This window comes from Panthera onca, chromosome B2, assembly GCF_046562875.1.
Source record: "Panthera onca isolate mPanOnc1 chromosome B2, mPanOnc1 haplotype 2, whole genome shotgun sequence".
In the NCBI taxonomy this organism is placed as follows: Eukaryota; Metazoa; Chordata; class Mammalia; order Carnivora; family Felidae; genus Panthera; species Panthera onca.
The window spans coordinates 37,536,330-37,549,867 of NC_138343.1; the positions used below are offsets into that span (position 1 = coordinate 37,536,330).

The window sequence follows — 13,538 nt, forward strand, 5'->3', positions numbered from 1 at the left end:
GCTCTATCATGGCCATAAGTGGTGGTCCTACTTTTTCATATACAGTGTTCTCTCAAGTGCCCTTTCAGTAGGCAGCGTGGATGGAAAGAGTGAACTCTGAGAAATTCTGCATCTAGTCATATATCATCCCTGGGTTTCAATATCTGTATCTGTTAGCTATGGCTACAGTTAATGCTTCATGACAAATCACCCCAAGGCTTAGTGGCTTATGACAACAAATATTTATTCTCATGATTTTGGGTCTTTGGATCAGCCAGGGTTCAGCTGGCCTGGGCTGGACTTGATGGGACGGCTCTGCTCCAGGCTACAGGTTCACTGGCCTTGGCTCCAGGCTGTAGGCTGGGCTCAGATCTGCTCTCTGTATGTTCTGGGATCTAGGCTGAAGGGGCACACCTATCCAGGGCATGTTCTTCTCAAGGCAGATCCCTGGAGTGTGAGAGGAGAGCCCAAGCCTGCACGCTCATGTCAAGCCTCCGCTTGTATCACGTCTGCTAACATCCCATTGACCAAGGCAAGTCACAGAGCCAAGCCCAAATTTAAGGGGTAGGAAAGAATACCCTGCCGCCATGAGGCTGTGGCAAAGCTTTGGATGTATAATTCTATTTCAGGGGGCAAAGTCTTAAGACTGGTTATTCAATCTACCACAGTTTCTGTATCTGCTTCCTAAAAATCCCTTGTAGCAGGATCTGAGCAAGCCACATTCTAAACTGTCCTCCTAACATCTCCTGTCAAGTGAATAGCAGAGCAAATTGAATTCTAGTAGGGACTGGGCTGGAGTCACCGGCCAGGCTGCTTTCCAGAAGATGTTTTGGAAAGCTCTACAGTTTGGCCTGGAGTGAACTCACATGCCCCACTGAGCTCAGGATTGCTGGAGAGTCTTTTCAGAGCATTGCATCCAGTTCTCCCATTTTAAAGGCCAGTGAACTTTGTGGAAGATGCACTGTGGTCAAGCATGTGTCCACATCAAAGGCCCAGCTTCCATTGGGAAGGGACATTTGGGGGCGGGTGTCCCTCTCCAGTTGCTGTACACACTTGGTATACGGCTCTCTCAGCAAGACACCATGGCCCAGCTGTCTGTTTTTCTCTCTTCTTCATTTCCTCTCCTGCCTTCAGTGATTGCTGCAGGAGGTGGGTTCACACCCTGCATGGGCCCACACCACACATCTCTGTCAATAAGGCCTTTGGATCCAGGAGATAAGTTCTCAGCAGGAGATCTAAAGTCAATAGACTCTAACCAGCTCTAGAGGGCCGAGGGCACTAAGGTGTGCCAGGCACACTGAGGCTGTCTCCAAAGACTCTGGCCAACTCCATGCTGCCTCAGGGCTCTTGAGACTGGGTGTCTGTGTTACACGTGTGCCCTGGGCACTCGGGGAGGCTTCTAGGATCTGGCTGTAAGGGCTCTGTTTTGGTCTTCCTGGGTTCTACAGACTTTATTGAGGACTTACTATGTGCCACAGGACTGTGAGGGCCAGGGAGGCTGGACCCTGCCCGATGGGCCTCAGTCACAGAGCCAGAGTAAAGGCATGGGCCAGATGCCAGCCCAAGAAGTCTGGGTTCTGTCTCTGCCACTCATTAACTGAAAGGGTATTTTACTCAGTGCCAACTTGTGCTGGGGACATAGTGATGAGCAAGACATGTAGGTCCTTGTTGTCATGGAGCTTTTAGTCTTGGGGGAGGGGTTGCAGGCCATAAAAAAATAAGCAAATAGAGATGATATGTCAGGCGGTGATGAGGAAAATAAAACAGAGAAATGGGATAGAGAGTAACTAGGGGGTGGCTCTAGTTGGGCGGTCAGGGAAAGCCCCCAAGGAGGGGACATTTGCCACTAACAAGCCCTTAGAAGCCAGCCCCTCCCCTTTGCTTCAGGGTTTCTAATATTATCAGTGAGGGTGTGGATTGGAGGGGCTGTATGGCCTGCCTGGCTTTGAAATGGGACCATCTACCTTCTCTCGCATGATCCTTTTACCCAGTCCTGGGCAGGGGGGACAGCAAGCCAATTCAATGTATTTTTCTCTCTGCTCTCTTTCCAGGGCGGCAGGTCCTGTATTCATAGGACAGAGATAGCAGGAATGGTAGACAAACACTTTTACTCAGCTTCATTTCAGATGTCCATCCTCTCCCCACTCCACACCTCTCCCCACCTACTGCTGGCTTGGGACCTTGCTGCCCCTGCCCTCTGAGGGCCTCCTGAGGGCTGGCCCACCCTCCCTTGGGTCTGTATCATGCAGCCAGGCCCCAGAGTGCTGCAAGGGCTCACTGAGGCAAGCCCCTGGCAGCTCTGTTTTCCCGGTGGGAACGGGGAGTTTGGGCCCAAGTCATGCAGAGCCCCAAGAGGCTGGGTGAGGGTGTGAAGCCCAAGGTGCCCACACCGCGCCTCTCAAGCTCTCTGCAGAACTCCTGGGAGCCATCCACAGCTCCTAGGGTGCAACGATGTCCTTGGACCCTGCAGGGTGGGTGACTCTTTAGAAATACGGCTGATTCAGGCACTGCCTATGGGTCATCTGGGCCATGAGGGCGATGGCAGAAGGTTTGGTTTGGGAGATCAGGACTGGCCATCAAGATGCTTTGCACTCCACTGCTTGGTCTTTGGCTCCAACGTCCTGCCTGGCTTGCCCCAGCCATTCCTGGGCTCCTAAACCAGGGGGTAGGGCAGAGAGCGGGCTGGTAGGTAGCTAAAAATAACAGATGATCATTTCTCCCGTATTCTACCAGCATGAGCCTCCCCTGCCACTGCATTATGATGGTACTATTTCATAATCTCCAAGGTTTAAAATCGGCCACTACAAGAGTGAGCAGAAGCCCTTATATAACCACTAGCACCCCGGCATTGCCTGGTCCGGCCAACAGCCCCAGTACCCACAGCAAGGATGGTGCCAGAAGCCCTGGCCCCAGCCTCACTGGCAGCCTCCAGGACACCATCCTTAAGGAAACACAGCCCCCTCTATGGGAACCCAAATCACTAGTTGCTCCCAGCAGCCCACAGATCACATCTGAAGTCAGGGCGAGTGAGAAGAGATGCCTTCCTTCATCTGTACTCCATTCTTGCTGCCACAGTGCACGGCCGGATGCTTACTGGAAACCTGAAAGGAGACAGGATGTCTTGGTTAGGCTGTGCGTGGGGGCACTGATTTGTCCCTGACTGAAGCGCATGGGAGGTGGCGGCGGGCCACTCCCCTTGGGTCTCAGTGCCCGGACTCCTGGGGGTTGCATTTATTCCCCCAGCAATGAAGGACGCAGCCTCCTTTGCCGTCTCCCTGAGCCAGGACCAACAGTCATTGTCCAGCCCCACTGACACCAAATTCTCCAAGAGATTCTCTTTTTGGTCCTTCTATTCATTATATTCTGCCTGACCACCATGGCCCATCCTGTCACCTCCCACGGCTGGACAGGGAGGGAGAAGGGCCCCTGAGGACTAGCCAGCACGGTCCCCAACCTGTGGTGCGACTGGGCAAATCGTGTTGGTTCTCTGGGCCTTACTTTCCAAATACCCAGGTGGACGGAGCAGATGAGGTGTCTGGTAGAAGAAAGGTGGCTGGCAGGGCTCCTTGCTTCTCCGAGTGTGCTCCGTGGATCAGCAGCATTGGCATCTCCAGGGAGCTTGTTAAGAAGTGCTGAATCTAAGACCCCACCCAGACTTCCAGGACCAGAATCTGCACTTTAACAAAACCCCTAGATTTACTGGCACATTAACGTGTGAGAAGAAATGGTATGAGTGACATAGTTAATTTGCTTAAAGTCTGGCTCTCATAATTAGAGCAGAAGGGCTTGGGAACACTGTTTAAGACACCTGCAGGGGGCAGAGAGATTGAGGAGTGGGGTGGCCGCGGCCATCTGCGTGTGGGCACGGGGACCTGGCAGCGGGTGGGGAATGTGGGCATGGTCTGCCTGACGTCGCTGAGGGAGAACCAGTAAATCTCTGTGCTGCACTGAATGTGGGAGGTGGCAGCGAGGGAGAGGTTGAAAACGATTCAAGGCTACGAGCCCTTGGTCCTTCAGATCTAACTCTGAGTGCAAGACCCCAGGCTGTTTAATTAAGTGAAGATGGTCCTTACTTTTCAGACATTCCTAGCTGTTCTAGATGAATCTTAGAGCGGGAAGGAAGGACACCAGGCACACTGGTGCATGTGAAGGGGATGTGTTCCAGTCACTCTGGACCCACGGTTCCCAGCTCTGCTGAGCACTGGAAACCCCTGGGGGTGGGGGGACCTTTAGAAATCGCAGGCCACTCCCAGGACAGATTAAATCAGAATCTCGTGGTGGTGGTAGGGGACCAGGTGACACCAATGAAGAGCAGGGCTGAAACCCACTGCTTTGTGGGCTCTCTGTTCCAAGGATGGTGAGGGCAGGTCCCGGGGACCAGCAGGCATGGGGCCGCTGAGCATGTCCTGGCTCCGGTGTTTCCCCTGCACCGCTGATGCGCAGCCTGGGCCAGGATGGGTTAGCACTGCCAGTGGTGAGGAGCAGAGGGTCTGAGCCGGCTCCCGCCCTGGACTGTCACTGCATCCCACATACGCTTGCCTGCAGTGGTGACCGGGGCAGGGGCGGGGCTGAGAAGGAGCGCCACAGAGCAGGGCTGAGTGCCACGCAGACCCAGACCTCAACCCCACAGAAAAGGTGCCATTTCTTTACTTGACGAACCCCAGTGAAGCAATGGAGCTGTCAGTCTGTACTGGGATTTTGTGACTGTAGGTTCCCAGACTGGAGGGTACGGCTACAGAGAAACCATTGAAAGGAAATCACTCCTCACCCTGTTGGGCCAGTTCCCACCAGAGGCCAGTTTCCCCGCTAACAGCTCCCTGGCGCTTGGCTGTTTATGAGGGACCTTTATGGACATTATCTCAGGAGAGGCTGGCCACCTTGACGAAGGGGGAATCTGAACGTGGCAGATGTGTGAAGGCGGGGGCAGTGACCTGCCTAAGGCCCACAGCGCTGAGTCAAGGAGGCCCGCGTTTAGGCCTCCTTCCTCCCAGTTCTGGGGCCTTTCCATTTTCCTGGGATGGATACTGCCCGGTGGGGAGCTGGAGGGTTTCTTGCAGTGGGGACGGTGGAGTCCAGGCTGGCAGGAGCCTCTGAGGCACTCCGCAGAGGCTCTGCCTGGCCCCGGCTGGAGAAGAGGGCAAGGGGGTCACACCAAGGTTCCTGTCCAGATGGAAACACTTCCAAACTCAGGGATTAAGGAAGGTTTTATTAAAAAGCACTCTAGAAAGGGGTTAACCTCATTTTCTCAGATTTTAAAGCCATCCTTGGCAGTTGGAAACAGCAGATTTGACACAGTGGATGACGAACGCCCCATACGGGGGATATATACCTGTCCACACGTGCCCCTGGCAGGGATTTAAACGTTCCACAGCTTTTCCATGAATCCTAAATCAACTAGATTCATCCTGGCCCTTGGTGAAGTGTGTGAGGTGGCGGGCGAGGCTTACGTTAAATCACCCTCTCTGGGCTCCTGCTCTTAGGCTGATAGTCACAAATTCCCCATAATGAGCACTCCTGAAGAAGCCCAGACAGACAGCGCCACTAAATTAAGAGCAGAGGGAGCCCAGGGCAGGGGAGAGGGAAGTGTTTGCTTTGGCTGGGGAAGGTGCCTGGGGCCCGGCCTGCATGTTTGCCTGACAGGGAGGCCTGATAAGTGGGCTGTGTGGAAAGTGCTGCGTGGTGGGGCCTGGCCATCTGCCGCACGTTGGGGGAGGCCACACCTGCTGGCCCTCTGGCCCTGACCTGGTGGAACCCTTGTCACCCTTCTTCAGCTTCCTTTGCAGCCACACAACCACTAAGAACCCAAGAATATTTTTTCTCCCCTTGAGAATAAAAATTGAACCCCTGAACTTTTGTTTTGATGAATTACTTCCAGGCTGCTATTTGTTTGGAGAACAAAGCTCCCAGCTGCAGGGCGGGTAGAGGCCAAGAGACAAACACCCGACCGACCACAGAGTGACTTTTCAAGGCAGCATGGCCAACTGGAGAGCACAGAAAAGCTGGGTTATCCTAGCTCTGCCATTTGTTAGCTGGGCAAGTTATTCAGCCTCTGTGTGCCTCAGTTTCCCCTCCTGTCAAAAGGGGGATCAGACTCTTGGCTCTGTACACTCAGAGCACCCCACCTTTCAGTACAGTTTTCTGTACCATCTGGGCAATGGCATTAGCAGGAGGATGCCATCTTGACACAGACCTTGGGTTTATGCCTCTTCTTGTCAGAGGGTTGGAAATAGTGTCTTTATGTGGGCAAAACCTGGGTAAACACAACCGAACAACGTTGCTGACGTGTAGACTTCTTTAAAGGGATGGATGATGGCTGATTTCAATGCATTTGTTCCAGGGGAGGGTTTCTTCCTCCACATATGTTCTGGACGCCATGCCCTCTCCTTCCTCCAAGAGTTTCCCCTGCAGGCTTGGCCCTCTTTTCCCTACCATCAGCCTCCTTTCTTCTCCCGGACCATTCCTCTCAGCACGTAAGTGCGTCTTCACAACCACTGCCTCCCTTCAGCCCCAGCCTCCCGACTGCCCCTCCTCCCAGCCAAGCCCTTGGGTCAGCTGTCCCCACTCACTATCTCTACTTTTGCTCCTTCTTTTCTTTCCTCAACCACCGCAATGGCCCCCTTATTCTCCCAGGTCCCCGTCCACAGGGCACTTGTCCAGGGCCATCATGACATGCAAAGTGGCCACCAGGCAGCATCCCATTCTTGCTTAGCCTTCCAGCAGCCCTGGGCTCTACCACCCCTCTCCCCTGGACCACGTTCCCCTGCAGGCCTGCCTGAGGCCACACTCGCTCCCCTGCTGTCTCTTCTCTCGCCCTGGCTGAGCCTTCTCAGTAGCTTTGGTGAGATCTTCCTGCTTACCCCCAAATGTCAGAGTGCCCCAAGGGTCTGTGTCAGCGATTAGAATAACCCTATTTACTCTCCTCAACAGGGATTCCACCCAGTGCATTCAGACCTTGCCACTCAGCTCCAGACTCGTGTTCAGGGGCCTACTTATCTCCTCTGAGATCTCAAAGGGCTACTGAAACTTGAATGGGCCAGCCGGAAATCTGAATTCCCCTAGCAACTTCCCTCTGGTGTCCACTCCGCCCTGCCTTCCTGCTGATGGCATCCCCATCCTGTTAGCTGCTCAGAACAGGTGCCCATGAGCCCTTCTGGCTCTCTTTGCCCTCACGACTCACGTCCGATCTGCCACTAGGTCCAGGCTACCCTCACCCCTTGCCTGGATCTCCCCAGGAGCCAGATGACTGTGCTAATCCCAGGCCTCTACAACCTCTGCTGTGTACAACGGCCAGAGTCAGCTTGCCAAAGTTTCGGTCAGACCACATCGCACCATGGCTTAAATTCTTCAGTGAGTTTCCCACTACATCAGGAATAGAAGCCAAGCCCCTTACCCTCGCCCACAAGGCCTGTTCATTTGGCTCCTGTTCTCGAGCTGAGCCCTTAAGTGACTCTGGCCTCCTTCCCACACTGTGACCAAGCAAAGCTCCCTCCAGGGCTGTTCACTTTCTACTCCTTCCGCTTGGAATGCTCACAGGACACTGCATGGACACTCCATTCTCACTATTCAGCTACGAGTTCAAGATTCCCCTCCCCAGGGAGCCCCCGCCCCCGCCCCAGTTAATGGCAGTCTTCCCTGTGGCTCTCTACCACATTATAGATTTTAGCTATTTCATAGCGCTTACCAGCACCTCAAATGGTCTCTATTTGTGGGTGTGTTCTCTGTCTCTCCCCCACCTCCAGAACGCCATGGAAGGCCATCCCTTACTTGGGATGTTCCATCCCCGTGTGCAGAACCCCTAGTGTCTCAGCTGCAGACAGTTGGCCATGAAACTGACTGTGGGCTTCCTGCAGCAGGTGTCAGTCATTATAGGATCTGAGTCTGCCATTTCATCCACCAAGGCGTTGACATGGGAAAGCAACACTCAACCTGCCTGGTAGCCTTTGGCTTACTGGGACGAGGCTAAATGCGAGGGGCCAGCATTAGGGGTCTTGGGTCTTATCGCTGTGGGTCTCTGGGGGAGAAGGAGGCAGGAGAAGAGAAGGCCTGTCCATAGCAGGGGGCAGCTTCCAGGAGGAAGATGGGGGAGGTGGGTGACAAAGGCCAGGAAGGGCCTTCTCTGCTTCTTCCTGTTGTCTGGAACACCACAAGTATTCCTTCTGTAACTGTTAAAGGGGTCCTCAGGCCTGAGCTTTCAAGTGGTGTTTACGTCTACAACTCATTGGCAAGAACCATGCTCCAATAGGAGAGTGATATTTCTAGCTAGGAATTCAAGTTACCAAACCATCACTCAGCCCCTTCCTGTATGGAGAAGGCTGGACAAAGGAGAGATGGCTTTGGGGACACAGAAGAAAGGGAGCTGAAGATCCGGAGGAGGGAGGGAAGCTTTGCCAAGCAAGGCGAGAGCACCTGGGCCCGCCACCCCCTTGGGTCTGTCTTGATGTTCGTGATGCTGTCTTCTGGAGCTTTTTTCCAGGAGGAAGCAGAGGCCAGGAACATGTGAAGGGACCACAAGTTCAGTCCTGTGGTTTCAGGAATATTCAGGAAGCTCACTTCTCACTCTGGCCTTCCCCCTTACCTCCCTCAAGGGTTGGTGAGCAGAGCTGGGTGACCTGTGACCCTGGAGGAGGAGGAAGGTGCACTTACATTTCTTCTGCAGAATGCTCTGTCTGGCCTTGATGAATGCCAGGATGTCAGAGTCAGTCTGGCTGTCCCCAGTGAGAGGGATAGATGATGCTGGCTTCTCAGGGATGCTGAGGACAAGCACATGTCACACATCACTGCACCTTACATTTGAACTCCATGCTTACCTTTCCGAAGTGCTTTCCATGTTCAGTAACCGGATCTCACCCAGGGGGCTGCCTGGCAGTCTGCCTCCTGACCCTTCCACCCAGTCTGTGCAGGAGCCACAGTGACCCTTTCATCACATCCTCCTCCTCTGGCTTAACCCTGTTGGTGGATTCTCCTCACTCTCAGAGTGAAATTCAGACTCTTTTCATGTGTGATCTGGGCCCTGGGCTACTACTCCGCTCCAGCCACCCTGCCCTTCTTTCTTTTAAAAACAATTTTTTTTAATGTTTGTTTGAGAGAGAGGGAGAGACACAGTGCAAATGGGGGAGGGGTAGAGAGAGAGGGAAACACAGAACATGAAGCAGGCTCCAGGCTCTGAGCTGTCAGCACAGCCCAACGCGGGGCTCAAACTCACAAACAGTGAGATCGTGACCTGAGCCAAAGTCAGATGTTTAACTGACTAAGCCACCCAGGCGCCTCAGCCCTGCCCTTCTTTCTGTTATTCTCTCTCTTTTTTTTAATATGAAATTTATTGTCAAATTGGTTTCCATACAACACCCAGTGCTCATCCCAACAGGTGCCCTCCTCAATGCCCATCACCCACTTTCCCCTCCCTCCCACCCCCCATCAACCCTCAGTTTATTCTCAGTGTTTAAGAGTCTCTTAATGGTTTGCCTCCCTCCCTCTCTAACTTTTTTTTTCCCCTTCCCCTCCCCCGTGGTCTTCTGTTAAGTTTCTCAGGATCCACATAAGAGTGAAAACATACAGTATCTTTCTCTGTATGACTTATTTCACTTAGTATAACACTCTCCAGTTCCATTCACATTGCTACAAAGGGCCATATTTCATTCTTTCTCATTGCCACGTAGTACTCCATTGTGTATATAAACCACAACTTCTTTATCCATTCGGCAGTTGATGGACATTTAGGCTCTTTCCACAATTTGGCTATTGTTGAAAGTGCTGCTACAAACATTGGGGTACAAGTGCCCCTATGCATCAGCACTCCTGTATCCCTTGGGTAAATTCCTAGCAGTGCTATTGCTGGGTCATAGGGTAGATCTATTTTTAACTTTTGGAGGAACCTCCACACTGTTTTCCAGAGCGGCTGTACCAGTGTTATTCTCTTACTCAATGGCTTTGCTTTGGTGGTCTCCTTTCCCCAGCCTGCTCTCCCCCCGTGACATTTGCATGGTTGAATATGCTTTGTCTCTGCATCTTCCCCATCTCTGGTGCAGCCCCCGCCCCTCGCCTTCCCTAAACCAACCCCATTCCACCTGAGGTGTCACTGTCTCCTTCAGCACCCAACTTAGATGGCACATCCTTTAGGACGTCTACCCAGTGCATCCCTACCCGCCCCCCCCCCCCCCCCCCACCATGGCTTAGCTAGTTCCTGGGGCAGATAAGTATTCTCCCTTCTCTCTGTAAAAACTGTTAGCTGAGTAAGTTGCCATGGCTGGAAAAAGAATACTACATTTCCCAGCCTCCTTTGCTGCTATGTGTGGTCAGGTGACCAGGTCCCAGCCAATGAGATTTATAAGAAGTGTGGGATTTCCAAAAAATCCTTTTAAAAAAGTAAGAATGTATGTGCCTTTATCCCTCCTCTTTTTCCATTTAATAACCAGCCTGCCCCCACAAGAAAATTCTAAGCAGTGCCCTCCTGGCTTGCAAGCCTCATCCTCATACAGCAGGTGATAGTATCCACTCTGTCAGAAGCCAGCGAGGACTGTCCACAATAAGGGGCTGTTCCCCATCACAAGTAGTTGTGTTGGCATCCAGCTGCAGTCAGTGACAAGGGCTCCCGTGGGGCTGCACGGAGTTGTTCCTTCTGTCTGGGCTCGGGGAGGGGCATGGCTGGACCTCACCCCTTAGACTGCTTGGGGGGAGAGTAGGGTCTGCCAGGTGAAGAAGGGTGCTCAGGTGTTCTAGTCAGAAGGCATAAAGGGCACTGCTGAGGAGAGGCCTTGACAGCTTTGTTCGGTCTGGAGTGAACGACTCACAAGGCCGAGGCTAGCTGGGCTTGTCAACTCTCTGCCCTTCCCGGCCTGGGGACCCTGTGGCAGGGCTATGTTGGAATGGCCAGTGGGCTGGCTCTTCTTTCCTTCAATGGCACTGGGTATATCTATTTACACAGACACTTGGAGCAATTCTGCCCGCGCAGGGCAGCAGAGGCCCCTGGGAGAAAACTTCTCTGCCTTGGGACTTGGTATCTGTGAGAGACTCCAGGGTATTCCTGGGGTGTCAGGGTGGAGGCCAGCCCTGGGCTGTGTCTGTGCAGCCATTGGACACGGGGCTCCTCAGGATGTGGGAGAAGAGCACTGGCAATTTTGACCCATTCCACTCATGGCAGGGGCTGTCACAGGCATCAGAAGGAGACGACAGACCTGTCTTCCAGGGAGGCACTGGTGCTGCTGGGCTCCCGGCTATGCGGAATGGGACAAGGCGAGGGCAAGATTTTCCTGGCGTTCACATCACTGTAAAAGGAAAATGACAAAAGGAAGAGGTATGAGAGGAGGTTTCCAGAAGAGAAATTTAGGTTTGTATTTAGGAGCCATAGGGACTGAATGTTTGTGTCCCCCAAATCCATACGTTGAAGCCCAAGCACCCAATGTGATGGTATTTGGAGGTGACGCCTTTGGGAGGTAATGAGGTTTTGAGGAGGTCCTGAGGGTGGGGCCCCCATGATGGTACCGGTACCCTCACAAGAAGAGGAAGGGAGATCAGAGCTCCATCTCTCTCTCTACCGTGTGAGGACACGGCAAGAACATGGCCATCTGCAAGCCAGCAAGAGGGTCCTTACCAGCCACAGAACACCCTAGTCGGGGTGGTGTGACGAGATAACAGGGATTTGTTTCTCACAGTTCTGGAGGCTGGGAGTCTGGGATCAGGGTGCGGCATGGTCACGTTCTCACGAGGGTCCTCTTCTGACAGACTGCCAAATTCTCATTGTGTGCTCACAGGGCAGAAAAAGAGTGAGCTAGCTCTCTGGCCTCTTCTTATGAAGGCACTAATCCCATCAATGAGGGCTCTACCCTTGTGACTTAAAGAGGCACCTCCAAATACCATCGTATCTGGGATTAGGTTTCAACACATGAATTTTTGGAGGATGCGTTCAGTTTATAACATTCTGTCCCTGCCCCCCATCCCTTCACCCCCAACAAATTCACGTCCTTCTCACACGTGAAACACGTTCCCTCCATCCCAGCAGCCCCCAAAGGCTTAACTCATCCTGGTATCAACTCTAAAGTCCAAAGTCTCATGTAAATCAGAGACGGGTGAGACTGGAAGTCGAATCACCCTGAGGTGGAATTTCTCACTGGCTGTGAACATGTGAGAGCAGACAAGTTATGTGTTTCCAAACTACAATGGTGGACAGGCATAGGTTAGACATTCCCATTCCACAAGGGAGAGAGAGGAAAGGAGGGAGGGAGGGAGAAAAGGAAGGGAGGGAGGGGGGAAGGAAGGAAGGAAGGAAGGAAGGAAGGGAGGGGTGATGGGTCCCAGGCAAGTTGGAAACCTAGCAATGCAAACTCTGTGAGAACTTAAGGCTTGAGAATAATCCTCTTGGGTCCAATGTTCTGCCTTCTGGATTCACTGGGGTGACAGTCCCGTCTTCTGGACCCACTGGGTAAAGGTCCTGCTGGGCTCTGCTGGGCAGGGGTCGTGCCCTCATGGTTCTGCTGGGAGGACCTGCCCCCACAGCTTTTGAGGGGGCAGTGCCCATTCCCACTTTTGAAATGGAAGAGGCAGCCAGGATGGTCTCTCATTTGCCTTCAGGGTCACTCTTCCCTTAACTTGGAAGAATAGTGCACATTCGTAGCAGAAGACCTGTGCATTTAATCCTCTCAATTGTCTCATTATCCTCATTATATAGATGAGGAAATGGAAGCTTAGGGAGGTTAAAGAAATTCTAAAAGTTACCGGCTGGCTGGTGGCAGAATATGAATCTAACCCATGACTCTGTGAGGCATCAGAATCTGTTTCTCAGCCATGATCCTTTATTAACTGGACCCGGCTCTGTGGGGTTCTGAGGAAGCATATGCTGGGGATGCATGGCTCACTCCTGGCCACACCGACTGAACAGCCCCTGGTTCCAAATGATAAGTCAGACCCAACAGGTGTCTGACCCACTCAGGCAGGTGCGGTTTGGCCCATTTAACTAGCTTGCCTAATGTGCGCACCTTGCCTTGGATTCCTGATTGCAAACAGCAGAACCCAACAGTGCTCCTTGGGAGGTGAAGAGGCCGGCCACCAAAGCTGTCCCAAGATGCCAGTGGCATGATGGGATTCTCTCCCTGGTCTGGGATGGTCCTGCATAGACACCATATCCAACCTGGGAGAGGCCTCAAAATTCCTCTGGCTGGAACTCTCCTTTACAGATGGGGGCACTCGGGCTGAGAGGTGGGCTAGGGATAGACAGGGCCACTGGCTTTGCCTAGCCTGCACCATCAGTCCGAGGCACTCCACAGGCCCTGCAACCTGCTGCCCCACCCATGGGTACAGCCCCTTCCCCAGCTCCGGCCTTCAGCCCTCTCCCATCTCAGTCCTCCCTGGGCCTGCCTCCACAGGTTCGAAACTGTGGGTCAAACAAACAGGGAAGGAAATCAGAGCCTGGGAATCCCTCCCACCCCCATGCCTGTTTCCCTGCATCCCAGACTGCAATGGCGGTGGGGAGAGATGGGGATCTGTGCTGTCTGGTCAGAGAAACTGTAGAACCAGAGGCAGCCATGAGGTGGCAGAGGCTCTGCGTGCTTTTCTTTGGAGAAAGTGGC

The 13,538-nt window shown here is 53.1% G+C and overlaps 1 protein-coding gene across 5 annotated transcripts in view; it reads right to left on the minus strand.

Annotated features, from left to right (window-relative positions):
- Positions 1 to 202: 202 nt before the first annotated feature.
- Positions 203 to 13,538, minus strand: part of KIF6 (kinesin family member 6) — a 386,396-nt gene continuing 373,060 nt past the window's right edge. For 4 of the 5 annotated variants that reach the window (XM_060615407.3, XM_060615405.3, XM_060615408.3 and 1 more), the window contains 3 exons: positions 11,151 to 11,240; positions 8,623 to 8,729; positions 203 to 3,080 (listed from right to left, as the gene is read on the minus strand). In XM_060615407.3, the coding sequence (XP_060471390.2) occupies positions 3,070 to 3,080; positions 8,623 to 8,729; positions 11,151 to 11,240 (208 nt within the window). In that variant the 3' untranslated portion in view covers positions 203 to 3,069. The remainder of the gene's footprint in view (positions 3,081 to 8,622; positions 8,730 to 11,150; positions 11,241 to 13,538) is intronic. The other variant, XR_009604951.3, reaches the window with a different exon arrangement.